The 27934-nt window shown below is 45.9% G+C and overlaps 2 protein-coding genes across 2 annotated transcripts in view; one reads left to right on the forward strand and one right to left on the reverse strand.

Annotated features, from left to right (window-relative positions):
- The window catches only part of CIZ1 (CDKN1A interacting zinc finger protein 1), a gene marked incomplete at its 5' end in the record, with an annotated part of 11077 nt that extends 7842 nt beyond the window's left edge, over window positions 1-3235 (reverse strand). The window contains 2 exons of the mRNA XM_081339480.1: window positions 1057-1102; window positions 2937-3235. Coding sequence (XP_081195606.1) covers window positions 1057-1102; window positions 2937-3235 — 345 coding nt within the window. The remainder of the gene's footprint in view (window positions 1-1056; window positions 1103-2936) is intronic.
- Window positions 3236-4046: 811 nt separating this feature from the next.
- Window positions 4047-27934, forward strand: part of DNM1 (dynamin 1) — a gene marked incomplete at its 5' end in the record, with an annotated part of 66271 nt that continues 42383 nt past the window's right edge. Inside the window, 12 exons of the mRNA XM_081339481.1 lie at window positions 4047-4072; window positions 4257-4330; window positions 4696-4845; window positions 5228-5431; window positions 7190-7288; window positions 9523-9683; window positions 10713-10855; window positions 11475-11610; window positions 12457-12524; window positions 14759-14897; window positions 25708-25794; window positions 26100-26170. Coding sequence (XP_081195607.1) covers window positions 4047-4072; window positions 4257-4330; window positions 4696-4845; window positions 5228-5431; window positions 7190-7288; window positions 9523-9683; window positions 10713-10855; window positions 11475-11610; window positions 12457-12524; window positions 14759-14897; window positions 25708-25794; window positions 26100-26170 — 1358 coding nt within the window. The remainder of the gene's footprint in view (window positions 4073-4256; window positions 4331-4695; window positions 4846-5227; window positions 5432-7189; window positions 7289-9522; window positions 9684-10712; window positions 10856-11474; window positions 11611-12456; window positions 12525-14758; window positions 14898-25707; window positions 25795-26099; window positions 26171-27934) is intronic.

Raw genomic sequence — 27934 nt, forward strand, 5'->3', positions numbered from 1 at the left:
GGGCTGTGGGGGAAGCAGGGAGCAAATTTGGTTCTTTTCTTCTTCTTTTTTTTCTTCTTCTTATCTCTTCCTGGATTAATTGGCTGCTGTTCCCGCAGCTTTTTCGTGGTCGGAGAGAAAACATGACTTTTCCCCCACGACAAAATGCTGTTGTGTAATCAGCAGCAAAGAGGTAGAGAGAACGAAGGATGGGGTGAGTGAGGAAGTCGGTCAGTCCTGCCCAGCTGACCTTTGCCCGGTCAAAAATTTCATTAGGAAGGATGGAAGGAAGGATGGAAAGATGGAAGGAAGGAAGGAAGGAAGGAAGGAGATGGGAAGGAGGAGGGAAGGAGAGAGGGAGGGAGGGAGGGAGGGAGGAAGCAAGGAGATGGGATGGAGGGAGGAAGAGAAGAGGAGAAGGAAGAAGATAGAAGGGGAGGGAAGGAAGGAAGAAAGAAAGAAAAGATGGGAGGGAGGGAAGGAAGGAAGGGAGGAAGGAAGGAAGGAAAAAGAAGATGGGAGGGAGGGAGGGAAGGAAGGGAGAGAGGGAGGGAGGGAGGAAGCAAGGAGATGAGAGGGAGGGAGAGAGAGGGAAGGAAGGAGATGGATGGAGGGAGGGAAGGAAGGAAGGAAGGAAGGAAGGAAGGAAGGAAGGAAGGAAGGAAGGAAGGAAGGAGAGATTGGAAAAAGGAACTTCCTTCCTTCCTTCCTTCCTTCCTTCCTTCCTGCCTGCCTGCCTGCCTGCCTGCCTGCCTTTCCTTCCTTCCTTCCTTCCTCCCTTCCTCCCTTCCTCCCTCCCTTCCTTCCTCCCTTCCTTCCTTCCTCCCTTCCTTCCTTCCTTCCTTCCTTCCTTCCTTCCTCCCTCCCTTCCTCCTTCCTCCCCAATTTCCATTCTTTTAAGGCCGATCAATTCTGTCATGACAACTTTATTGAATTTCAGTCTGTTTTTCTCGTTCTCCTGTAAATGAGCCTCTGCTCCTCGGGGAAGACATGTCCCGTGGGTGTTTTTTCTCGCAGGGATTATGGCTTCCACCGTCTGAATGGATGCCTTGGGGTGCCAGGCAGTGTGCCGCTCACCTTGCCTCCCACTCGACTTGACAGGGCCGCAGTGAAGTTCTTGCTTCTAGAAAAAGGAGGGTAAATCTAGAGCAGGGGGGAAAGTTAGATTTGAACCCAGCTAGAACTCCACCGTTCTAAAACCTCTGGGTGCGCCATTTATGCATTTAGTTTCAAAAGAGATGCAGACGTATCAATGAACCCGTCTTGAGGATGGCTAAGTGAGTTTGCGGTTTATGGTGATTGAGTTACGCTAAACCTTAAAGCTGGTTTGCAAATCCTAACGCTTGTGACTCCCGGAACAGGTTAACCCCAAATCCTCAATTTGGCCAAATTTCTCCAGGGTTGACATACCCCCAGCTTTCCACTCCAAAATGGTGCTGAAAGCCATCAGGAGATAGAAAAGAGGTAGATTATAATGAAATGCGTCATTCAGGAAATATAAATGCATTAAGAGAGAGAGAGAGAGAGAGAGAGAGAGAGAGAGAGAGAGAGAGAGAGAGAGAGAGAGAGAGAGAAATTGGAAGTATCTTATTAGCTAAAATCCAGCACGTTTTAATGCCGGTCCAGGGGTCTGAAAGAAGGGCTGAAGAGGAACATCCTGTGGCAAGGAGTTCCGTAGATCTTTGAACAAAAATTAAAGAAAAGCAGAGTGATATTAGCTGAGGAAGGGAGGGAGGGAGGGAGGGAGGGAGGAAGGAAGGAAGGAAGGAAGGAAGGAAGGAAGGAAGGAAGGAAGGAAGGAAGGAAGGAAGGAGATGGGAAGGAAGGAGATGGGAAGGAAGGAAGGAAGGAAGGAAGGAAGGAAGGAAGGAAGGAGGAAGGAAGGAGATGGGAATGAAGGAGATGGGGAGGAAGGAAGGAAGGAAGGAAGGAAGGAAGGAAGGAGATGGGAAGGAAGGAAGGAAGGAAGGAAGGAAGGAAGGAAGGAAGGAAGGAAGGAAGGAAGGAGATGGGAAGGAAGGAGATGGGAAGGAAGGAAGGAAGGAAGGAAGGAAGGAAGGAAGGAAGGAAGGAAGGAGATGGGAAGGAAGGAGATGGGAGGGAAGGAAGGAAGGAAGGAAGGAAGGAAGGAAGGAAGGAAGGAGATGGGAAGGAAGGAGATGGAGAGGGAAGGAAGGAAGGAAGGAAGGAAGGAAGGGATAAAACCAAGATTGAGATTCGCTTTGCTGTTCTGATTATATTTTTTTAACCTGCGAAGTTCTGAAAATGGCAGTGCTGTGTGTTAACAGGGTACCAACACTGATCTTCGAATTTCCAGATTTTTCCACCTTTTTTCCCCATATATATATTTTTTTTTTTGGTGGTGGTGGGTCCTCTGGATTTCTTCCCTTCCCCTAAGAGAAGCCAGGGAGAAAACAAATGAAAAAGGAACGTGGATAGAACAAAGGACTTGCATCCTTAACCCCTTAACCGTTCCTGTAAGGATGGTGGGAATTTCAGCATCTTTCCCCCCACCCCCATCCCCCACCCCCCCACCCCCGTTTTGCAAGAAGGAAGGGGAGGCCACTTTCTCTCCTGAAGTGTGTGTGCGCGTGTGTGCACGCGTGTGCGTGCGTGTGTGTGTGTGTGTGTGTGTGTGTGTGTCTGCAAATAACCTTCTGATTGCTTTCCAACAAATGCCTGGCTGGGCCTTTTTTGCAAAGCTGGGGTGGAGGGGCGCTCGAGCTAAGTGAAGGCCAGCAAGCCAGAAGACCAAAAGGAGGCCAAGAAGTGATCTTAAGACAGCAGGTTCCCCTGACAGATTGTTCTCCCAGGCTGCTGCCATGCGCCAAGCTTCCCTTTCAGGAGCAATTAAGATCATCCGGTTGTTACAAGGCTGTTAGCCTGGGAAACGCAGGAGAGACGCCAGCCCTGCATCCAGAAGCCTTGAGAGGTGCCTTTCCCACCCACCCACCCACCTCCACCCCAGGCCTCCGGAGAGGACGGCTTCTCTCCTCTTCACCCCGGCGTCATGCGCCAAATGCTCCCAACCAGCCTCATTCGTGACCATCCAGAGTGATGGTGAGTCACGGTCAGCTGCCTTCTCCGCCGGATACGTCCGGAGACGCTGGCGGCGGTGCTGCTGCCGGTTGTGCTGTACACCTGCGTCCGAAATAAACCGAGATTGTCTGGCCTGCCTCGACCGGCTTGCGATCTCAGCCCTCTCTCCTCTCAGGGGCTGTGACAAGTGGCGTCGGAATGTGCTTCGTGTGACCATGACTGGCTGGGGAATGGTGGGCGTTGAAGGCCACCTATCTCCTTTCTTTCTTTCTTTCTTTCTTTCTTTCTTTCTTTCTTTCTTTTTTTCTTTCTTTCTTTCTTTCTTTCTTTCTTTCTTTCTTTCTTTCTTTCTTTCTTTCTTTCTTTCCTTTCTTTCTTCCTAGAATGAACCTTCTTTTAAGGCTGGTTGGGTCTGTGATGAACACTTTTACTGAATTTCAATCTGTTTTTCTCGTTTCCTTCCTTCCTTCCATCCATCCATCCTTCTCTTCTCTCATTTCCTTCCTTTCTTTCTTCTTTCCTTCCTTTTCACCTTCCTTCCTTCCCCTTCTTTCATCTCCCTTCCTTCCATCCTTCCTTCTTTCCCTCCCTCCCATCTCCCTGCTTTCCTTCCTTCCTTTCTATTATCTCCCTCCCTTCCTCCCTCCCTCCCTCTCTTCCATTATCTATATATCTTCTTTCCTTCCTTCCTTCCTTCCCTCCCTTCTATTATCTTCCTCCCTCCCTTTCTTCCTTCCATTATTTATCTCCTTCTTCCTTCCTTCCTTCCATTATCTCCATCACTCCTTCCCTCCCTCCCTCTCTCTCCCTTCCTCCCTTCCATCCCTCCTTCCTTCCTTCCTTCTATCCCTCCTTCCTTCCTTCCTTCCATCCCTCCTTGCTTCCTTCCTTTTCTCCTTCCCTCCCTCCCTCCCTCCTTCCTTCCTTCCTTCCTTCCTTCCTTCTCACGCTGGCTACTGCAGTGGTTGCAGCTAGCATAAACATCCTCGTGCCTGGTTGCCATGGAAACTGGCAATCACTCCCGGGCTATGGAGGAGGAGGAAGAAGCGGCTTGGTGGGATTGCTGGAAAGGTGGCGTAGAAGGTCCGCCAACCGCAGTGTCCAGAAAGCTTTGCAGTCTTGGGGGCAGCCAGAGCTGAGTCCCGGCTGAGAAGCGTCTTGACGAGTTTTGCTGCAATTCAGAAACGAAAGAACGGATGACAAGAATCTCTGAGCTCGTTTCTTCCTTGTCATTGTAGGGACTTTTTGCCCCGTGGATCCGGGATTGTGACTCGACGCCCCTTGGTTCTGCAACTGGTCAATGCCACAACTGGTACGTGAGTTTGTTTTGTACCCTCCCTCTTCACCATGACCCAAACTTTTCAAGTCCAGGGTGGGAAACAGGGCTGGGTGAGGTCTTTCCCCAGTGTTACTCCGAAGCTTTGTCCACAAGGAGGGAAAAAAAAGAGGAGGTGGGGGAAATGAGGATATTCCAGAGAGCAGAACACGGTAGATGCCTCTTTCCAAGTTGACAGTCAACCTGAATAATGTTGGCCAAGAAAACATCAAGATCTTGATTTAAGATCTCCCCATCCAGGAGCTGTGATCACTTCTTTGCACCAAGGAGTTGCTACTTTTCCTGGTTTTCTCCTTGGCCTGTCTCCTAATCATCTTCTAACCCTCTCCTTCCCGCTCTAGAATATGGAGAATTCCTACACTGCAAAGGGAAGATATTTACGGACTTTGAGGAGATCCGTATGGAGATTGAAGCGGAGACCGACAGAGTCACCGGCTCCAACAAGGGAATCTCTTCCGTCCCCATCAATCTCCGAGTTTACTCTCCTAATGGTAAGTCATGGAGCGTGCCAAGAGTGAGGAGTAGAACTCTACAACCCCTTTTTGGGTGGTGGTGGAAAGTTCTAGGATTTTGAGGTGGGAACAAAACCTACGGGGAGAGGAACATACAATCGAAGCTTCTAATGATATGACAGGAAGAGGACAGGAAGGCCTGGAGGAACATTGTCCATGGGGTCGCGATGGGTCGGACACGACTTCACAGCTAACAACAACAACAATGACATGGCTGGCTTTGTGCGGCATTTTTAATTGTTCATTCCCCATCCCCACCTTGATAGCAAGTTCTTCTACTTGAGGTTCCCTTCAAGCTTCACACAGTAGTCCATTCATGAGTCCTCCGGGGTCTTGTTATCTCTTTCTCTTCTTTCTTTAGTCCTAAGTCTGACCCTGGTGGACCTTCCTGGAATGACCAAAGTCCCAGTTGGAGACCAGCCAGTAGACATTGAATTCCAGATCCGAGACATGCTGATGCAGTTTGTCACCAAAGAAAACTGCCTCCTCCTGGCTGTGTCGCCAGCCAACACCGATCTGGCCAACTCCGATGCTCTTAAGATCGCAAAGGAAGTTGACCCTCAAGGTGAGGACCACCCTTAGGTTTTGGGCCTTGGGTCTATCGCTTTCTGCAACCCAGTTTCTTTTTGTCTCCCGCGCGATGGATTATTGCAAAGGGATCCACAAACAAGAACAAAAGATGTTGAATAGGGGTAACAAGACAGCAGGGTTCCAATCTCTCAGGGGTTGCCCCAAAGAAGAGGGAGTCAAGCTGTTCTCCAAAGCACCTTCTGAAGGCAGGACAAGAAGCAACGGATGGAAACTCATCAAGGAGAGAAGCAACCTGCAACTAAGGAGAAACTTCCTGACAATTAGAACAATTAACCTGTGGAACAGCTTGCCACCAGAAGTTGTGAATGCTCCAACACTGGAAGTTTTTAAGAAGAAATCGGACAACCATTTGTCTGAAATGGTATTTCCTGCCTGAGCAGGGGATTGGACTAGAGGACCTCCAAGGTCCCTTCTATTCTATTCTATTCTATTCTATTCTATTCTATTCTATTCTATTCTATTCTATTCTATTCTACTCTACTCTACTCTACTCTACTCTACTCTACTCTACTCTCTCTTCTCTTCTACTCTACTCTACTCTCATTCTATTCTATTCTATTCTATTCTATTCTATTCTATTCTATTCTATTCTATTCTATTCTACTCTACTCTACTCTACTCTACTCTACTCTACTCTACTCTTCTCTACTCTACTCTCATTCTATCCTATCCTATCCTATCCTAGATTCGAGTTTATTAATTTATAAAATTTATATATCTCAGATAAAGTCATATCCTTGAGCTGAAACTCAGCAAGGAAAATATAAGGATACTCAAGAAAGAAGCACAACAGGCTCGGCAGGGAGAAGTGAGGCCATGTATGTAGAGTCCACCATGATGCGGGTGGCATCACTGTGGAGCCCACAAGATGTTTACATCAAGAATGTGCAAGCTTGAAAGTTTAGAAAACTTCTAAATGGCACCAGGACTGTGCGATCCAATTATAAACACCAGAGGAACATCACATTTTTGTGGTTATCAACAGGCAACAGAAGTATCCAGTAACAAAACATATTTCATATTAACCGGAGATTCCAACGGAGGAGAATATTTGTAGCTCAGGGTTGAAGTGAGGCCTCTTTCGGGCTCTCTGAGCTTCACCTGCAGACATTTCATGACCCAACTAGGTAACATCATCAGTGCTAGAAGGGAGTGAGGTTTGAGGAGGAGGAGGAAGAGGAGGAGGAGGAGGAGGAGGAGGAGGACTGTGGGGTCCTTGGTACTCTCTGAGCTTGCTTGTTTTCTTGCAGACCTTTCATGATCCAACTAGGTAACGTCATCAGTGCTAGAAGGGAGTGAGGTTGGAGGAGGAGGAGGAGGAGGTGGAGGAGGAGAAGGACTGAGGGGTCCTTGGTACTCTCTGAGCTTGCTTGTTTCCTTGCAGACGTTTCATGACCCAACTAGGTAACATCATCAGTGCTAGAAGGGAGTGAGGTTTGTGGAGGAGGAGGAGGAGGAGGAGGAGGAGGAGGAGGAGGAGGAGGAGGAGGAGGAGGAGGAGGAGGAGGACTGAAAGATCCTTGATGCTCTCTGAGCTTGGTTGTTTTCTTGCAGACATTTCATGACCCAACTAGGTGACATCATCCCTGCTAGCTGGTGATAGTGCTAATCCTTTGCTTTCTTCTTAATGGGAAAGTCTAGGCTTTATGGTGGAATAACTCCACCCAGCGCACCACCCATAACTCTCTTCTTAGTCGTTCACAAGTTGTCTGATTTGCTTCTAACCTAACAGGCCAACGGACCATTGGAGTCATCACCAAGTTGGACCTGATGGATGAAGGAACCGATGCGCGGGACGTTCTGGAGAACAAGCTGCTTCCACTAAGGAGAGGTAAAGTAGGTCCTCGCCTTGTTACCTGCCTGAGCCTTGCTCTCTTTTGGAGCCCCGTGAATCTCTCGCCTTTTTTTTTTTTTAACAAAAAAGCATTTTATTCAGCAAAAATTAATTTTTTTAATCTGTTTTTAACTTTTGTATCTTTGTTTTTAATCACCCTGTAAACCGCCCTGAGTCCTTCGGGAAAGGGCGGTATATAAATGTAATAAAATAAATAAATAAATAAAATAAAAATGCACAAATGCCTGCTCAAACTATAAAAAACACGGGAAGCCCTTAATTCATGACCATTATCAGGCTTTTGCAACAGCTATATCCAGGGCTTTTTTTTTTCTCATAGAACGCTCAGAACGCAGTTCCGGCACCTTTTTTGGATGGAACCTTGTAGGGTAGGCAAGGCGGGGGTTGTATGACATGTGTGAGTTCCGGCCCCTTTTTCTTTTACAAAAAAAGCACTGGCTATATCGTGAACAAACATCAGCTTCAAAAAAACCCCTATAGACACAGAGAGAAAGACACCACCCAGCAGATGTTTTGTTGTCCTTTATTTGTGAAGTTGAAAACGAGCGGTAAAAAAGTAAAAAAAAAAAATTGAGCGTATAATTGTTTGTTCCAATTTCCTCTTGAACAGACAAAAACACGATCAGTCCCAGCAGTTGAGAAACACCTTTGTCCGAGGAACGTTCCAACTCTAACTAAAAAGCAAGAGTTCACTTTTCCTTCTAAAGTTTATTTTCCTTAGCAAGTTCCTCCTTGGCTCAAGGGAGGATTTAGATGCAACCCCTCTGAAGCGCTAATGATTGGATGCTGTCCGTTTTTTCATCAAAGAGGTTCCCCCCCCCCCACCAGTGCTTTTTTTGTAAAAGAAAAAGGTGCCGGAACTCACACATGTCATACAACCCACCTTGCCTACCCTACAAGGTAAAGGTAAAGGTAAAGGTTCCCCCGCACATGCGTGCTCGTCGTGTCCGATTCTAGGGGCCGGTGCTCATCTCCGTTTCAAAGCCGAAGAGCCAGCGCTTGTCCGAGGACGTCTCCATGGTCATGTGGCCGGCTTGACTAGACGCCAAAGGCGCACGGAACGCTGTTACATTCCCACCGTAGTGGTCCCTATTTTTCTACTTGCATTTTTTACGTGCTTTTGAACTGCTAGGTTGGCAGAAGCTGGGACGAGTAACAGGCGCTCACTCTGTTACACGGCGCTCGGGATTCGACCCGCCAAACTGCCGACCTTCTGATCGACAAGCTCAACGTCCTAACCCACTAAGCCACCGCATCCCTACAAAGTTCCATCCAAAAAAGGTGCCGGAACTCCATTCTGAGCATCCTATGAGGAAAAAAGCCCTGCCCCCCCCCAATCTTATAGGTATTGTTTGAAATAAAAAGAGTGTTTTTAGTAGAATATTCATCTTCACCGTTGCTATTCTCTGTTGTAAATTGAGAACGACTTGTAAAAAAAAACTGGTGGTTTTTCCCCCCAGCCCATGCTATCATTACAGTAGCATCTAGGTGGGTAACATCAAGAGGGGGGGGGGAAACACCTCCATGGGGATGGTCTGATTGAAAACATTGATCCCGAATCCTCAACCTCTATTCATTTCTCTGCTAAATCTGGCTGAAAACTTTCTTTTTTTCTGTTCTTCCTCCCAAACGTGATAATTCCAGCTTGTAAAGATCAGATCCTCCAGATTCCACGGAGAATTCATTCCACCGAGCTTTGTCAAATTCCTTTCCACTTATGTCTCTTCTCTCTCTGTATGTATAAAAGATGGAGAGCGAAGTTATTTCTTCTCAGATGTCTTATTCTTTTATCCCCTCCGTGTCTAGGAATCTGGGAATTCCTTGCTTAGCATCCTGTTGTTTTGAGGAAGGAAACCATGTTCTCATGTTTCCTGGTAGAATTAAGGTTCAGGGATTGTGGCAGAATTTCCTGGATGGCTTCTATCTTGATTCTTTGATATATATATCCTAACAGGAAGAAACGATTTCCGAGGCATCCTGTCCATTGTTAAAGAAAATAAGAGGGGAAACACAGACAATTGTGCGGCCTCAAATTCCAGTTTTCATACAACCTTAGCACCTGATTTATTCTGATTTATTGGATTTATGCAGTATTCCAGGTGTGGTCTTACTAGGGTTTTGTAAAGCGGTAATAATACCTCGCGTGATCTTGATTCTATGCCTCTGTTTAATCTGATGTTCGTCCTCCGATGTCTGGTGTCCTTCCGTAGGTTACATCGGGGTGGTGAACCGCAGCCAGAAGGACATCGATGGGAAGAAGGACATTCAGGCTGCTTTAGCGGCCGAACGCAAGTTCTTCCTCTCCCACCCGGCGTACCGACACATGGCGGACCGTATGGGGACTCCCTACCTGCAGAAAATTTTGAATCAGGTAACGTTTACCTGCAGAGCTGCCGAGTCATATAAATCTGCCCACTGGATTCACTGTCCTCAATTTAAACTGTTGAATGTTGAATGAACTTTTATTGTCAAAGTACAACCACGTATACGTTGAGATTTAGAACTATTCAAAGTAACGACAGATACCATGGCAGATAGATAGGTAGGTAGGTAGGTAGATAAATAGATAGACAGAGATAGATAGATAGATAGATAGATAGATAGATAGATAGATAGATAGATAGATAGACAGACAGACAGACAGACAGACAGACAGACAGATAGATAGATAGATAGAGATAGATAGATAGACAGACAGATAGACAGAAAGAGATAGATAGATAGATAGATAGATAGATAGATAGATAGATAGATAGATAGATAAAAATAGATAGAAAGGTAGATAGATAGATAGATAGATAGAGATAGAGATAGAGATAGATTAGATTAGAGAGAGAGAGACAGAGAGAGAGACAGAAATACATAGATAGAAAGAGATAGAAAGATAGAGATAGAAAGATAGATAGATAGACAGACAGACAGAAATAGATAGATAGATAGATAGATAGATAGATAGATAGATAGATAGATAGATAGATAGATATCAGTAACACGTAGACTTATACACCGCTTCACAGTGCTTTACAGCCCTCTCTAAGCGGTCTACAGTGTCAGCCTCTTTGCCCCCAACAATCTGGGACCTCGTTTTACTGACCTCAGAAGGATGGGAGGCTGAGTCAACCTTGAGCCAGTCAGGATCAAACAGCCAAAGTGCAGGCAGCCGGCAGTCGGCAGAAATAGCCTGCAGTACTGCATTCTAACCACTGCACCACCAGGGCTCACAATTACTCACTTAATGACCGTGGAGTTCAATTAGTGTGATGTTTGCGTAGCAACCACTGCAGAAAAGGCCTAAGCCGATCAAGAGTTGCCCAAAGTGTGAAGCTACCGATGGAAGGAAGAGCATTAAAAAATACAATTTGGCTCATGTTTTGACCCCCATTTTGCCTGTGTTGTGCAGCAACTGACCAATCACATCCGCGACACTCTCCCAGGCCTGAGGAACAAGCTTCAGAATCAGCTGCTGTCTATTGAGAAGGAAGTAGATGAATACAAGAACTTCCGCCCGGACGATCCAGCCCGGAAGACCAAAGCTTTGCTCCAGTAAGTCCTACGTTGTAGTGGTATGTGGGAAGATGGGATTAAGTAGGAACTTTGTAGGTCAAAAAATCAAGGATATCTGAGGGAACACCTGCTGCCGGCATCAAGCTCCCTTCGTCCTGTGCGCTCCCACAGGGAGGGTCTTCTCAGGGTACCGCCAGTAAAAGATTGCCGGCGGACAATACCCAGGGGCAGGGCCTTCTCTGTGGGTGCGCCGGCCCTTTGGAATCAGCTGCCTGTAGAGCTTAGGACTGCCCTTGACCTTCGCTCATTCCGCCGGGACCTGAAGACCTGGCTCTTTGAGCTTTCCGGCCTGGACTGAGCATATTAATTGGGATTTTAACTTTTTTTTAACCGGGGTTTTATAGCAAGGTTTATATAATTCTTTTTAATCGATTTTAATTTTTGTAATTGTTGTATCTGTTTTTAAGAGCCTTGTGAACCGCCCTGAGTCCTACGGGAGAAGGGCGGTATATAAATTGAATAAATAAAATAAATAAATGTTCCATAAAAGTTCCAGCAGCCCAGACGATTCCCTAGAAGTAGAAGGTCCTTCCATGTTCTTGGAAGCCAGAGCAGATATTTCCACCATAACAATCTCTCTCTCTCTCTCTACCTCCAGGATGGTTCAGCAGTTTGCTGTGGACTTTGAGAAGCGCATTGAAGGTTCTGGAGATCAGATCGACACCTACGAACTCTCTGGTGGCGCCCGGATCAATCGCATCTTTCACGAACGATTCCCATTTGAGCTCGTGAAGGTAAAACTCAGTCTCTGTTGACTGTTGAGGCACTTGTCCTCATATCCTGACGTCCTTCTTTCCTCATATCTTGATGTCCTTCTTAATCCATATCTGCCAGGTTGAGGGCCTCTGTCTGAAGACCTAAAACATAAACATAGACCTGTAATTCTAGAACTTCTAGGTTCTAACTCAAGACAATGCTACAGAACAGTGTTTTTTTTCCATTTTGATGGACACCATTGACATTTAATTGACATTTAAATCAAATCAAGGTAGAACACTTCCAGATACTCTCAAAATGGTTACGGTAACTCCCCAATTTCTAAGCAGTTGTAAGATCTCATCCATCTTGCAGCAAAGCACCAGGTCACTTAAAGCTGAGGTAGAGTTTTAATAAAGAAACGGGCAGTAGGAAATCGGTCGATATAAAAAAAATGGTGCTAGGACAGCCATATAGTTATGTTTTAGTTGCCAAGCTGGTTTCTCCACCATCCCGTAGCGCTTTTCAATAAGTGCATAGCTTTGTTACGGCAGCCATCCAGCATCCTGTACTATGAGATGGGTAGCTAAATAAATTTGATAAAGAAAAATAAATAAATAGCCATCTCCCTTGGTGATTCAAGAAGAACGTCCGGAAGATGCCTGGTAGGACAAGGGTGCTCTTTGTAGGTCTATCCAACAAAGAAATAATAATTAAAAAAGGAGGTAATGTTTCTCAGAATGCTAGGAGATGTTCTTCCCTCACATCTCCAGACTTAAGAAGTTTGATTTCTCTTCCTCCTTGGGGATCCTTTGTATCCATAAAGTGATTTGGGGTGTCCCTCTCTTGATCTTCCTCATCCACATCTCTTTCTCCTGGTGCAGATGGAATTTGATGAGAAGGAGCTTCGAAGAGAGATCAGCTATGCGATTAAGAACATCCACGGCATCAGGCATGTATTTTTTACGCTCTCCTAGCTTCTTCTCAGCATACCTCTAAGAATTATCAAGGCCAGAAGACTTCAGAGGTATGGTAGGTTGCTCCAAACATCTGCCCAGACCATTTGATTTTGAAATAGTTGGGTAGGTTCTGCTATTACTTATGTTCTTTCTCCTGAGAAAAAGTCTCCTCTCTGTGTTGGGAAGATTAAGTTGTCTCAAAAAGGACAAGGAGGTGGGGAAGTTAGGACCATGTAGAGTTTTAAGGTTGCTTTTCTGAATAGTGGCCAGAGCTGACCTTCACAATCCATTAGTGATGGTGTATGCATGAAGCTTCTCAGATAGTCTTCCTTAAGGTCAAAACCCAATGGGTTTTATTTTTATTTATTTTGGGGGTGAAGTTTGTATTAATTTTTTTCCCCCATACAGTTCAGTAGTACTTATTCAACAGCGTGTTGTCTGAGTTTATCATTCGCTAATACAAATTTAATTCCTAGTCCTTTATTCTTTTCTCCAGCCGTTGATAAAATAAGCTTCTTTTTCTTTCAACCACAAAGTAGGTCTGTCCATTTCCGCGCATTCTAGTTTTTTCGTGTGTGGGGTTTTGTTTTTTTTGAATTACTTATTTATTCCTCTGGGGGTATTTCTTCATTTTTCCAATAAAAGCCAAGTGAGTTTTATACTCCCCACCCTCTGTCGGCTGGGCAGCAGGGACGACCCCATTATTAAGAGGCAAAAGGGGACCCGGTTTTTTGGATTCTACTCTTCTCAGACGAGCCGCCGGGTTCAAGGCCCACTTTGATAAATGTTGAAATGTGCTTTAATATACAGCACGCCCAGGAGGGCGTTGTTTTTAGCCCAAGATTGCTACAGAGAAGTTAAATACAGCATGAGATTTAGGAGGCTTAAGCATGTTTTTTTTTAAAAAAAAATTCATCTTAAGGTCGGTAGAGGTAAACCTGAGATGGCGTAAGATTTAGGAAGGAAATTTGCCCCAAACAGAGGTTTAATGGAGAATAGCTGCTTGATTTTAGCTATCTAAGGAGCTTTGCCATCAGAGTTGGGTTGGCCTGCAACGTGCAGCTTTTACACTGCACAAAGCCCTGAAAGAAAGTGTTTTTTTTTAGGAGACCAGCCCCGAGATTGCCTTTCCGCCCCCCATTTCTCTTCTTGAGAGGTCTTGACAATCCTCAGCCACTTAATTTTTTCCCCACAAGGGCCGTACGGCATCACGTGGAGCCCTTGGTGCTTTCTGAGCTTGGTTAAAGGCCAGACAGCACCGAGGACTCCACCCTGAGCTCCAGAGCTCTCCTCCCTTAGACAGGCTCATGTTTGGGCAGGACTTCTGCATAAGCCTTGAGTCCCAGGCAACGTTGCAGAATCTCAGTTGCCAAATTGACCGTCTGACGCCGCCTCCTAAAATCATCGTACGCTTCTGGAAAACATAAGCGGTTCCAGAACTAGGAGAAGTCCAGCAGGTTTACTGGCTGACATTTGCAAATGGAGGTGGATCCCTGAAGGATGAGGGTCAGGAAGCTGGTTGGATCGACCTTAGGGATTGCGGGGGATCCTCGGTGCTCTGTGACCTTGGTGGTTTTCTTGCCGCCGTTTCATTTCCCAAACTAGGTAACATCATCAATGCTAGAAGGGAATGGAGTTTATGGAGAGGAGGGAGGGAGGGAGGGAGGGAGGGAGGGAAGGAAGGAAGGAAGGAAGGAAGGAAGGAAGGAAGGAAGGAAGGAAGGAAGGAAGGAAGGACTGAGCTTGGTGGTTTTCTTGCAGCCGTGTCATCACCAAACTAGGTAACATCACCAATGCCAGAATGGAATGGAATTTATGCAGAGGAGGGAGGGAGGGAGGGAGGGAGGAAGGAAGGAAGGAAGGACTATGGGTTCCTAGGTCCTCTATGAGCTTGGTGGTTTTCTTGTAGCCGTTTCATCACCAAGCTAGGCAACATCATCAGTAATGGAATGTCTCCAAGGAAACCGCCAAGCTCAGAGACCCCACAATTCAACCCTGAACTACAAATATTCTCTCCTGTCGAGACCTTAGGAAATTCTAGTTGACCCCTGGGTTGTCTTTCTCGGCATCTGCGCGCTTCCCTCCTCACAGGCCGGCTGACTTTCTGCGTAAATAAGCAACCCCTTTTACACCCCGATGCAATGCAATGACGTTCTCCCCGCCCTATCTCCTTCCGCCCTTCCCCTCTTCTCCTCCTCCTCCACCATCACCACCCTCGCATGTGTAGAACTGGCCTCTTCACACCTGACATGGCTTTTGAGACCATTGTGAAGAAGCAGGTGAAGAAGATTAAAGAGCCCTGCCTGAAATGTGTGGACATGGTCATTTCGGAATTAATCAATACGGTTAGACAGTGCACCAAGAAGGTAAAGCCGGGAAGTGGAGCATGGGACCCCCCGACATGCTCGCGACCACCTCCCCCCACCCCCGCCACCAGCTGAAGCACAGCATTTGTGATCTAGGGTTGCTGGTCCCGCCTGGCGCAAACGTCCTGTTGTCTTCTCGTGGGGTTGCCTTCCTTCACAGCATAACTAGACCTGAATGAACCTTGCTTGAAGTGATCCTAGCCGATCAGAAAGGCATGGCCGAGCTTGAGAATGATCTTTATGGTAGACAGTCCCAGGGAAGGACAAGATTCACAATTACTTTAGTAAAAAAGAGGGGGGGGGAAATGTAGTAAGGTTGTGTTAAAAGGGACGCGGTGGCTCAGTGGGTTAGGACGCTGAGCTTGTCGATCAGAAGGTTGGCAGTTTGGCGGGTCGAATCCCGAGTGCCACGTAACGGAATGAGCGCCTGTTATGCGTCCCAGCTTCTGCCAACCTAGCAGTTCGAAAGCACGTAAAAAAATGCAAGTAGAAAAATAGGGACCACTACGGTGGGAAGGTAACAGCGTTCCGTGCGCCTTTGGCGTCTAGTCATGCCGGCCACATGACCACGGAGACGTCCTCGGACAAGCGCTGGCTCTTCGGCTTTGAAACGGAGATGAGCACCGGCCCCTAGAGTCGGAAACGACTAGCTCGCATGTGCGGGGGAACCTTTACCTTTACCTTTTTAAGGTTGTGTTAGAGTCCTTTGACGGAAGGGACACACGTGATGCAGGTTCCTCAAGGTTCTGGAATGCTGGGAGTTGTTGTCTTTTTCTATCCTGTTGGGTTTTGTGTTTTTTTTTTGTTTTTGTTTTTTGGTTGGGGGGTCCTGTGTCTATGAGCAGCACCCAGAAATTTGCCATTCGCTCCTGGGGATCACGAGCCCTTGGGCTGCCAAGTATACAGTGTCATCTGAACAATAGGATGGGAAGGACCAGCCTTCCCCATTCTCCTACTTCTGTGTTAATTTTCCTTCCCGTCCAAGCCACATTCTTCGCTTTTTCTTTCCTTTTCTTTTCAAGCCCTTCTCTGCTTCTGGATTTATTTCTTCCCTTCTTTCCCTCCACCTCCTTTCTCTGTTGTTTTTTTCGTTTTTTGTTTTACTCTTCCCACCTCTCTCGCCCACCTCCGAACAGCAGAAAATCCATATCTCTGAGAAAGTCCTTTTTTTTTGTTTTAAAGCCAACCTATTCTGAAGGACGCGGTGGCTCAGTGGGTTAGGACGCTGAGCTTGTCGATCAGAAGGTCGGCAGTTTGGCGGGTCGAATCCCGAGTGCCGCGTAGCAGAGTGAGCGCCTGTTACTCGTCCCAGCTTCTGCCAACCTAGAAGTTCGAAAGCACGTAAAAAATGCAAGTAGAAAAATAGGGACCACTACGGTGGGAAGGGAACAGTGTTCCGTGCGCCTTTGGCGTCTAGTCATGCCGGCCACATGACCACGGAGAAGTCCTCGAACAAGCGCTGGCTCTTCGGCTTTGAAACGGAGATGAGCACCGGCCCCTATAGTTGGAAACGACTCGCACGCATGTGTGGGGGAACCTTTACCTTTACCTTTTATTCTGAAGGACAGGAGAAGGAAGAACACAAAAAAAAGGGAAGGAAGGAAGGAAGGAAGGAAGGAAGGAAGGAAGGAAAAAAAAGAGAAATGAATGCTGATTATAGCATGCAGGCTGCAGAGTTGAAGTCCATGCATCTTGAAAGGGACCAAAGTTGAGAAACATTGACTTAGTAGATCTTGGACTGAGCAAGGTTTGGCTGAGGTGACCTAGACATGTCTTCGTAACTCAGTGATTTTTAAGACGATGGGAAGTTTTAACACGGTGTCCAAAGTGAAAGTCCCTTAGGGAGACAGGTGTGTTGCCAACACTTTCACAGCGACCTTCTTCAAGTTCTCAAGATGCCACCTTGACTGGGCTCCGTTGATATGTCGCCGTGAGCGAGCCGGTCAACCACGTTAAGAGAAGAAGCAGGCTCCCAATCTTGGCTTGAGCGAGGAAAGGGGGACAGGAACAACGGGAAGGTCCATCTCTGAGCATTCCCTTGCATCCTTTTTTTTAAAACTCAGGCCCGCCCCGCCCCTAGCTTGCCATTTCCCACCCCTTTCTCTAACCTGCAGAGTTCACTAGATCCTTGGCAGCACATGGAATCTTATAGCAGTGTCCGCTGGGGGAACATCTGCCCGTCGAGCGAGCGATCCAGGAAGAAGAAGAAGAAGAAGAAGAAATCTTACTTCTCTCTCTGCTTACCTTGTGTTATTTTTTCTCTTCTTTTTTTTCTCTCTCTCTCTCTGACTCTCTCCTCCCTCTCTCTGCTTCACGCCTTCCTTCCCTCCTCATGGCTTCTTCTCCCTCCCTCCCTCCCCTGCCCCTTGTCATCGTGCAGAACGGGCCTCTTCACGCCTGACCTGGCTTTTGAAACCATAGTGAAAAAGCAGATGCAAAAATTGAAGGAACCGTCCTTGAAGTGTGTGGACATGGTAGTGAGTGAGCTTACGTCCACCATCAGAAAGTGTAGCAACAAGGTAAAGACCCCCGCAAAGGAGAGAGAACGCCTTCCCAAACCCCTCCATAAGAAAACAACCCCCCCAAAAAAATCCTAATGCCATTTTGTGGGCAGGTGGTTGGGCACCCAGAGAGAGGAACCCAGAAGATGTGCCCGTGTGCCCTTTTGCTTAGGCGACGGTCGAAGGAGGGCGAAGCGAGGCAATTCCATGGGGTTAGTCCTGTCCATCAGAGTAGGACAATTGGCAGAGATGGTGGGGGGGGGGAAGAATAGGAGGTGACAGGGTGAAGATATCAAGAAGAATCCAGCTATTCTCCAAAGCACCGGGAGGCAGGAGAAGAATTAATTTAATTTAATTTAATTTTCTTAAGATTTATATACCGCCCTTTCCCGAAGGACTCAGGGCGGTTTACAGGGCATTTTAAAATCACACCAATACAAAATACAAAAGTTAAAAAAGAATTAAAAAGATTAAATTATCCCTGAAAATAAAAACCCCAGTTAAAAATTCTCAGCCTGGGCCGGAGAGCTCAAAGAGCCAAGTCTTCAGGTCCCGGCGGAATGAACGCAGGTCAGGGGCAGTCCTGAGCTCCACGGGCAGCTGGTTCCAGAGGGCAGGCGCACCCACTGAGAAGGCCCTTCCCCTGGGTGTTACCCGCCGGCAATCTCTTACCGGCGGCACCCTGAGAAGGCCCTCCCTGTGCGAGCGCACTGGACGAAGGGAACTTGATGCTGGCAATGAAGCAATGGATGGAAGTTAATCAAGGAGAGGAGCAACCTAGAACTAAGGAGGAATTTCCTGACAGTGAGGAACAATTAGCCAGTGGAAGAACTTGCCTCCAGATGTGGTGAATGCTCCAATGCTGGAAGTTTTGAAGAAGAGATTGGACAAACATTTGTCTGAAATGGGATAGGGTTTCCTGCCTGAGCACGGGGTTGGACTGGAAGACCTCCAAGGTCCCTTCCAACTCTTGTTCTACTCTATCCTAAGATGCTTGTTGGAGCATAAGTAGACATGTTCTAGCTCTGAAGGACAAGGGAGAAGATGGTTGGATGTCTCTATCTTCTCCTTCCTCTGAGTGCTCCCAAGTCCTGTAGTGGCCACTCAACAAGAAAACTGATCTGAGATGTTCTTAACATGTCATACTTGCCATCTGGAGCAAAGTTCTTCTAAACGTCTAAGGAGATTCTCAGTCATTCAGGTCAGGGTTGTCCCAAAGGTGCTTTTTTTAAAAGAGGCAACTGGACTTTCTTTGTTCTTCCTTGAAGACATCTTGCTTCTTACCCAAGAAGCTTCTTGAGTTCAGGCCTAACCAGGGTTTCACCCCGATGCTCGCAAACGACAAAATCCATCTCTCAGATTTCTTCCTGTTGGCTCCCAGCTGGAATTTTACTTCTCTTAAAGCCTAATTGCTTAACTTTTCTTCTCCTCATATTGGCATCCCATTATTATTATTATTATTATTATTATTATTATTATTATTATTATTATTATTATTATTATTATTATTATTATTATTATTATTATAAACTTTGAAAAGGAGAGGACAATGGTCATCCAACAATTTCTCTGTCTGGAATTACTATTTCAGTTCTTTTCCCAAAAAAAACGCCATTCTGAGTCCACATGAAGTGCTAAATTTGGGGGAGCATCTGAACACCGTTAGATGGCGCCACGCGCCTCTTGAATCTGGCACCGGGGCTCTGGATTTACTCAGCTAACCAACCCCTGGAGCAAACTTCAGATTCTCAGCTTCTGTAAGGAAGACACAAAGATTTGGGAGGGTTACGACAGCGCAGGTTCTCTCGGCCGTGTTTCAAGACTGGATCTAGACATGGCAAGGGAGGCTTTTGGGTGGAAGCAAGGGTGAGAAAAGAAAACGAACTAACATTCTTATTTGGGGGGAAAAAAATACGGATGTATTTTTCGGTGCAACAGCAAAGAACAGGCACAGGGGAGGTCAGGATTGGTGAAGCCCCAAAGGTCTTGAAAACAGCTCTCTTTCTGAAATGCAGCTGCAAAACAGCTCCGTAGCAGAGGTTGCCACAAAGAGGATCCCCAAGAGATGCCAGACGGGGGATTTAATTTTCCCCTGCGGATTCCCCCCCCCCCCGTTGACTCAAAAACAATAGCCAGCAAAAGAGGCTATGGGGCAATTCAAAGAAGATCTTTCTTTTTTTTTTCTTTTTTTTATTGAAAAGTTTTACAAAAACAAAGTTTTACAATATATCCCCAAATCCCCCCCACCCCAAAACCACCCACTTCCCCCCCCCACTTCCCAGAGCTAAATACAGGATTATAGTTACAATAAACATATTCTAAATAAAAATTATGCAAATATACAATTAACCAAATTCATAATGTGCTTTAACTCCCCTTTAACATAACTACAAACAACGTACCAATAGCAATATCCCACTAAAATCTACTCATAAGCTAAATGGAACTTTTTAGTCCCATATTTGTTCTAAATATAATCTATCCATCTCCTCCAAACTGAAATATATCTTTCCTGTGAATGATCTTTCAAATACACAAAAAATCTTAGACATCTCTGCAAGATTCGAAACTTTAGACACCCATTCTTCTATAATAAACAAACTATCCTTCTTATATTCAACATCAAATTAGTTTCTTTAACATCACAATCTACAATAATACCCCATTATCCAATGGATTCAAAATAAGACTAGCATCCCAAACCTTTTCTATCAAGGTACCTATGCATATTTATAACAAAAGATTCTTTCATATATTTTCTGTAAGAACAAGTCTGTCTCTCATATTCCTTTCCCGCCATAATTCCAGATCTTCCTTCAAATCAAAAAAAGCTTTAGGCAATTTCGAATTTAAAAAGTTTTTAGAGGATCCCATCTTGTCTTCAAACGGCACCAAAACTCCATTCCAGTCCCCCATCATAATAACAAATTTATAATCCAGTTCGATTAGTCTCTTTTACCTTCTGCGGAATTCCTTCCCATTGGCAACTTTCCTTGGACAGTGGAGTAAAGCCACTCTGCTCGTTCTTCCTTCCCCCCCCCTCTCTGTTTTTTGACTTTTGAAGAGTTGCGTCGTTTAGCAGCTGCAAGCCCAAACTCTGCTCCCCCAAACGCAAAATGACAGGGGAAAGAAAAGATATTTTGTGATTTCATTTTTGTTTTTATTTTTTTTTGGGGGGGGGGGGTCCGTCTGCACACGACAGCCTTCCTCGGGCAACTGCAGCTGACGTTTTGTCATGTTGTCGTCCCGTGAGCCTAGAGGTAGTCGGAATAACAGAACAGAATAACAGAGTTGGGAGGGACCTTGGAGGTCTTCTAGTCCAACCCCCTGCTCAGGAAGGAAACCCTGTCCCATTTCAGACAAATGGTTGACAAGTCTCTTCGCATTCAAAGCTTGGGAAGGACAATGTGGATATTTTTCCCTGGAGCGACATCCACAAAGCCTGGTTCCGTCTGGTCTCTGTGCCTGCAATTCAACACTTGGCTAATGCATTTCCAAAGGCCACCCAGACTTTCTAGGACGATCTCATTCAACGTCGGAGGATAAAACTTAAAAATGCCCAGAGGTTGTTTTTTTTTAAAGATCCTCGACCTACAGCCACAATTGGGAGCAGAATTTTCATTGCTAAGGTTCACGGCGTCGTGCCTGATTTTGCCACTTTTTTTGTGCCATGGTTGTTAAGTGAATCGCTGCAGTTATTAACTGAATCACACGGTGAATTTGCTGGTCAGAAGGCCACATATGGTGATCCCTTGACCCAAGGACGCTGCAACCATAGTCAATATGTGCCAATTGTCAAGCTCCCAAATTTTAATAGCCACAGCAATAGCACTTCGACTTATATACCGCTTCATGGTTCTTTACAGCCCTCTGTAAGCGGTTTATAGAGTCAGCCTATTGCCCCCAACAATCTGGATCTTCATTTTACCGACTTCGGAAGGATAGAAGGCTGAGTCAGTCTTGAGCTGGTCAGGATCGAATTGCCGGCAGTTGGCAGAATTAACCTACAATACTGCAGATAGATAGATAGATAGATAGATAGATAGATAGATAGATAGATAGATAGATAGATAGATAGATAGATAGAGATAGAGATAGAGATAGAGATAGACATAGACATAGACATAGACATAGATATAGATATAGATATAGATAGATATAGTTAGTTAGATAGATAGAATAGATTAGATATAGATAGATAGATAGATAGATAGATAGATAGATAGATAGATATAGATATAGATATAGATATAGATAGATATAGTTAGATGATAGATAGATAGATAGATAGATAGATAGATAAATAGATAGATAGATAGATAGATAGACAGATAGAATAGATTAGATAGAGATAGATAGATAGATAGATAGATAGATAGATAGATAGATAGATAGATAGATAGATAGATAGATAGATATATACATATATATGCTTTACACTCTCTCTAAGCAGTTTACAGAGTCAGCCTATTGCCCCCAACAATCTGGATCTTCTTTTTACTGACTTTACTGAAGGATGAAAGGCTGAATCAGCCTTGAGCTGGTCAGGATCGAACTCCTGGCAGTGCACAGAATTAGCCTGCAGTTCTGCATTCTAACCATTGCACCATCATGGCAGATAGATAGATAGATAGATAGATAGATAGATAGATAGATAGATAGATAGATAGATAGATAGATAGATAGATAGATAGATAGATAGACAGACAGACAGACAGACAGACAGACAGATATAGCAATAGAATTTAGACATATATATGCTTTACAGCTCTCTCTAAGCGGTTTACAGACTCAGCATCTTGCCCCCCCAACAATCTGGCTCCTCCTTTTACCGACCTCGGAAGGATGGGTCAACCTTCAGCCGGTCAGGATTGAACTCCAGGCTGTGGGCAGAGTTTAGCTTGCAATGCTGCATTCTATCCACTCCACCACCACTTATATACTGCTTCATAGTGGTTTTACAGCCCTCTCTTAAACAGTCTACAGAGTCAGGCCCCCAAAATCTGGGCCCTCCTTTTACCAACCTCAGAAGGATGGAAGGCCGAGTCAACTTTGATCATGTGAACAAGGCTGCAATGAAATAAGAGTGAGATCTCTTTTTTTTCCCCTCCCACTGCCGTTGTAACTTCAAACGATCGCTAAATGAACAATTGCTAATCGAGGATTACCTGCATTTGGGATGAATGAAAACCTGAGCCGTTTAAACAACACATTGATGTATTTTAATTTTCCTGTTTCCAGTAATGGATTTCTGTTCCCCAAATTCCTCAACAGTGAACTCATTTCAGGCGAAAACCCGCCCAGCAGCTGCGCAAAAAAAAAAAAGTAGGGATAAAAAAAACCCGTTTTAAAAATCCTGCATCAGACAGAGGAGAGAGAGAGAGAGACAAAAAAAAAGGAAAATATTTCCTAAGGATTGCTAAACGAGACAGGAAATGAATCCATCTGTTTTTCCAAGAGACCCTGTGTGGGTGTTGGTGAATGGCTGCAAAAGAATGGAAAAGAGATGACAGATCTGCCTTAAAAGAGAAATAGAAATTTTCTGAGAAGGGTTGGAGAGGGGGGGCGGTGTGTGGAACAGAAAGAGGCAAACGTGGCCTTGGAAGAATATAGAAAGGCAGAGAATCAAGAATACAGGGACAGAATCAAGATGACACGAAGCGTTAATACCACTTTATAACACTTTGGTAAGGCCACACTTAGAATACCGCATCAGTTTTGGTCACCACAATGTAAAAAAAAAAGATCGAGAAATCTAGAAGGAGTGCAGGGAAGAGCAACAAAGATGATCAGGGGACCGGAGGCTCAAATATATAAAGAACGGTGGCAGGAATTGGATATGTCTAGTCTGGTGAAGAGAAGGACCAGGGGGGGGGGACATGATAGCGGTCTTCCAATATCTCAGGGGCTGCCCCCAAAGAAGAGGGAGTCAAGCTATTCTCCAAAGCGCCTGAAGGCAGGACAAGAAGCAACGGGTGGAAACTCATCAAGGAGAGAAGCAACCTCGAACTAAGGAGACATTTCCCGACAGTGAGGACAATGAACCAGTGGAACAACTTGCCTCTATAAATTGTGGGTCTTCCAAAAAAGAGATTGGACAACCATTTGTCTGAAATGGTACAGGGCTTCAGGCCTGAGCAGGGGGTTGGACTAGAAGACCTCCAAGGTCCCTTACAGCTCTGTTCTTCTGTACTCTGCAATATGAAAGCATCCTGGCCCTCTCAAAACAAGGAAAAAGGAGCCTTGGTGGAGCAGTGGGCTAATGCCTCCTTAAGTAACACCAGCTGCCTGCAATTAGTGCAGGTTCGAGTCCCACCAGGCTCAAGGTTGACTCAGCCTTCCATCCTTCCGAGGTAGGTAAAATGAGGACCCAGATTGTTGGGGGCAATTAAGCTGACTTTGTAATAATGCCGCTTGGGGGGCCCCCAAAAGCCCTAATAAAGCAGGCATATACATAGAATGAAGGCTATTGCTAAGCACATTGATTTGTGCTTCTTAGATTGTAAGCCGCCCTGAGTCTTCGGAGAAGGGCGGGATATAAATGGGATTAAAAAAAAAAAAGCAGGAAGGCACTTGGCAAATGAGCTGTCCCTGTTGTTAGGTTTGGGCGGCCATCAAGAGTGATGGGAAATGTAGTCCGAGCCAGTGAAGCAGAAACGTGGCAAAGGATGATCTAGCCTGGGGGAGACTCGCTCTTACTATCCAGGATTGGCCAATTTCATTTCCTCGGCCTCCTGACCCCCAACAGCCGTTTTCTGTTTGCACAGGGTGTTAAGCCACAAACTAACCAACAACCCACCCACAAGTCTGGTCTAGAGCTCTTTTCCATGGCTCCTTTCGTGGGTGAGTCAGATCTGGCGCTCTGCCGGGGAGTAAAGCTCGTCAACATCCTGCTGACCCAACCGTGAAATCCTAATTACAACTCAGGGTTAGGATATAAGCCCTCGATCGTGGCCATGGATAAGAACCGGGGGACTGGGTGCATATACATTCCAGGGAAAGAGCTGTCTGCAAATGTAGGCTAGGGATGGATCGGTGGGGGGGGGGATCTGACAAGCCATGGTTTGCAGGGAGAGGCACCTTTCCCTTTTCTTCCTAAGGGATCACAGTTAGGAAGATTCAGGAACAGGAAACGGGATGGGCTGAATGCGGAGGCTGAATTCGTTGGCACCCCTGATTTAAAGGCGTCCTCCAGTTTGCCTGCTCTCTTCTTCAAAAGGATGGCACTTTCTGGGTGCTGCTTAGGTTACAGCCCCCCTCCCCCTCCCCTGTGCACCCCAACGCATGTTCCTTTTGGGGGGGAGGGTAAACGGATGTGACGTGAGTTGCTTGTGGCCCAGCGGTGTCCTTGTTGCGCATGTCCTCCCTTGCCCACAACACTGGATGCTTTTCCCCCGCATGAGATGTGCAAAACGGCGAGGATCAAAGTGTGGCTTAAACTGGGGGGGGAATCTTTTCTGCAACTTTCTTTCAGAGGGGGAGGGGGGCAGGGCGAGGAATGGGCTGGGGTCCGTTTTGGATCAGAGAGTTGGGAAGATGTTTTCCAGGTTCTATTTCTGGCATTTATTTTTTTTTGCTATCTGCAGCAAGAAAGATGAAGATCTCCATGGCAATGTATCTCAACGGTGGCTACTTGAAGATGCGTGGACTTCAACTCCCAGAATTCCCCAGACAGCTGAATTCTGGGAGTTGAAGACCACACACCGTCAAGGGGCCGAAAAACACTGGTCCGAACCAACAGCGAGCATCAGTAATATCATAAATAAGACTTCTGACCCATTGTTAAATGATTGTCAATGGTGGTTTCCTTGTTAAACCCACCCAGAGTCTCCTGGAATGGTGGCTGTCATAAATTCCATGAAATGTTTTAAAATTTTAAATGTGTTTGGATGTACTCCAGAACTCATCTTCAACGTCATCCTCCCGGCGGGGGAGACGTTGCTGTTGGCATCATCCCCAAGCCATGGTTCCTTGAAATGTGGTTACTTGGTTAAGGCCCAGTTGGCGTGACTCACTCCACGTACTGATTCCCTAAGCCATGATTGGCAAGCCACCATGGATGGATTTGTCTTCCACCGAAAAGAAAACCCACCATGGTTGAAAGCAGGCTTAAGGTGGGCCTTAAGGAAGAACTTCCAAGCTTGGTTGAACGTTGGAAAACATCTTCTTAGCTTTCTCTTCTTCCATAGTGTTCCCTCTTGCTTTCTCGCTGCCCAACACCTGGCCAGGTGCTCCTGGGGAACATGGGGCTATGTTTTCCACCTTCTCTGTCTGGACATTCTTCCCTCTCCTTTTTCCTCCCGGTACAGCTAAGCCAATATCCTCACCTGCGGGAGGAGATGGAGCGGATCGTGACCACTCACATCCGGGACAGAGAAGGAAAGACCAAAGACCAGGTAAGGCTCACCTGGAGAAGCTTCCCATTCCAGAGGGACCTCTTGGGCTGTTTTCCATTTGGAGTCCAAGCTTCTCCTCCAACGAAGCCCAGCCTTCCTCCTCTGGGAAGTCTCCAGAGAAGCTGGACTTCAACTCCCATGATCCCCTTCCCTGAGGGTTATAGGAGCAGAAGAGCCACACTTTTGGAGGCTCTGATGAAGTATTCTGGCATTAGTAACCCTGAGCTTAGTAGGGAGATGTTGATGAAGGTCGCTTTGGAGGATCTCTGATGTTTCTCTCTTGACGACGTGCTTTTCGTCCCCAGGTCATGCTTCTGATAGACATTGAGTTGTCCTACATGAACACCAACCATGAAGACTTCATTGGATTTGCCAAGTAAGACTCCTGCTCAAAACATACTTCTTAGAGTCTATGAGATTCTCATTCCTCCACATCATGGTTGTCCCTAAGATGCTTTTTCAGGAGGCATCTGGACTTTTCTTGAAGACGTTTCCGCTTCTCCTCCAAGAAGCTTCTTCAGCTCTGGCTGGATGGTGGGGAATGGGAGGATTTATACGCCTTGCAGACAGCTGGTCATTTGCATTCCCCCACCCTCCAGTCAGAGCTGAAGAAGCTTCTTGGAGGAGAAGCGAAACGTCTTCAAGGAAAAACAAGGAAGTCCAGGTGCCTCCTGAAAAAGCACCTTTGGGATACTTTGGGACAGCCATTTGCCTGAAATGGTATAGGGTTTCCTGCCTGAGCAGGGGGTTGGACTAGATGACCTCCAAGGTCCCTTCCAACTACTACTACTACTACTACTACTACTACTACTACTACTACTACTACTTATTATTATTATTATTATTATTATTAATAATAATAATAATAATAATAATAATAATAATAATAATAATAATAATAATAATAAACCACCTTTATTGTCAAAGTACAACATGTGTACATTGAGATTAGCTGAGCCTCCCCCCCCGTGCTCCCTCCCCCCAACACACAGTGACAACAAACCCTCCATCCCACCACACCATGTGAACCAACTACAACACACACCGGCCTCCCAAGTCAATTCTGCATAAGTTCACAGAGATTATATCCCATTTAAAAGCCTAACAGCCCACGGATAAAAGCTATTTTTCAGCCTGTTGGTACGGCTGGCTATACTCCTATATCTCCTACCGGATGGTAGGAGATACCGTCCAGGGTGTGAGTCATCCCTGAGAATCTTCCTCACTCTTCCACGGCAACGGGTCCTGGTGAGGTCATCCAGCGGTGTCAGGGGACAGCCCACAATGTCTTGTGCTGTGCTCACCACCCTCTGTAATACTTTCCTGTCCGCGGCTGTCAGACCAGCATACCAAACCACAATACCATACGAGAGGACGCTCTCTATGGTAGACCGGTAAAAGAGGGTCATTAGCCGTTGTTCTACCCTGTTCTTCCGCAAGACCCTAAGAAAGTGAAGCCTCTGTTGGGCCTTTCTAGCCACCTGAGTTGTGTTAACTTTCCAGGTCAGATCTTCACAGAGGTAGTAGACTCCCAGAAATTTAAAGGAGGAAACTGTCTCTACACAGTCCTCCCCGATGTAAAGTGGGGCAGGTTCCTCCTTTTTTCTCCGGAAGTCTAACACCATCTCTTTCGTCTTGCCAATGTTTAGGTGCAAGTTGTTGTTACTACACCATATGGATTATTATTATTATTATTATTATTTCTTTGGAGATGACTTTAGCCCATCCTTTTTGGTACTGAAGTTGTTCCTCTTGAGAAATTTCACCCAGAGGTTAATTCAGTTTTATTATCTGCCTTGCAGGGAAAAATCGAAAACCCTTTTTTTTCCAGAGGGCATATAACGTTTTAGGTTTTTAATATGCATTCTTGTGTTTTCATGTAGTTGTGATCTGCTGAGAGTCTTCTCCCAAATCTGGCAGGAAAACCCAGCTGATCACAGGCAGTCCTCGACTTACAACAGTGACCGTTCAAAGTTACAACAGCAGTGACAAAAAAAGGGACTTATGACCGTTTTCCACACCTTACGACCATTGCAGCATCCCCAAAATTCAGATGCTTGACAACTGGTTCGTACTTATGACGGTCCCGGTGTCCCGGGGGGGTGATGGTGTGTGTCACGCGATCCCCTTTTACGTCCTT

The sequence above is a fragment of the Vipera berus genome (genome assembly GCF_964194415.1).
Source record: "Vipera berus genome assembly, chromosome: 15".
In the NCBI taxonomy this organism is placed as follows: domain Eukaryota; kingdom Metazoa; phylum Chordata; class Lepidosauria; order Squamata; family Viperidae; genus Vipera; species Vipera berus.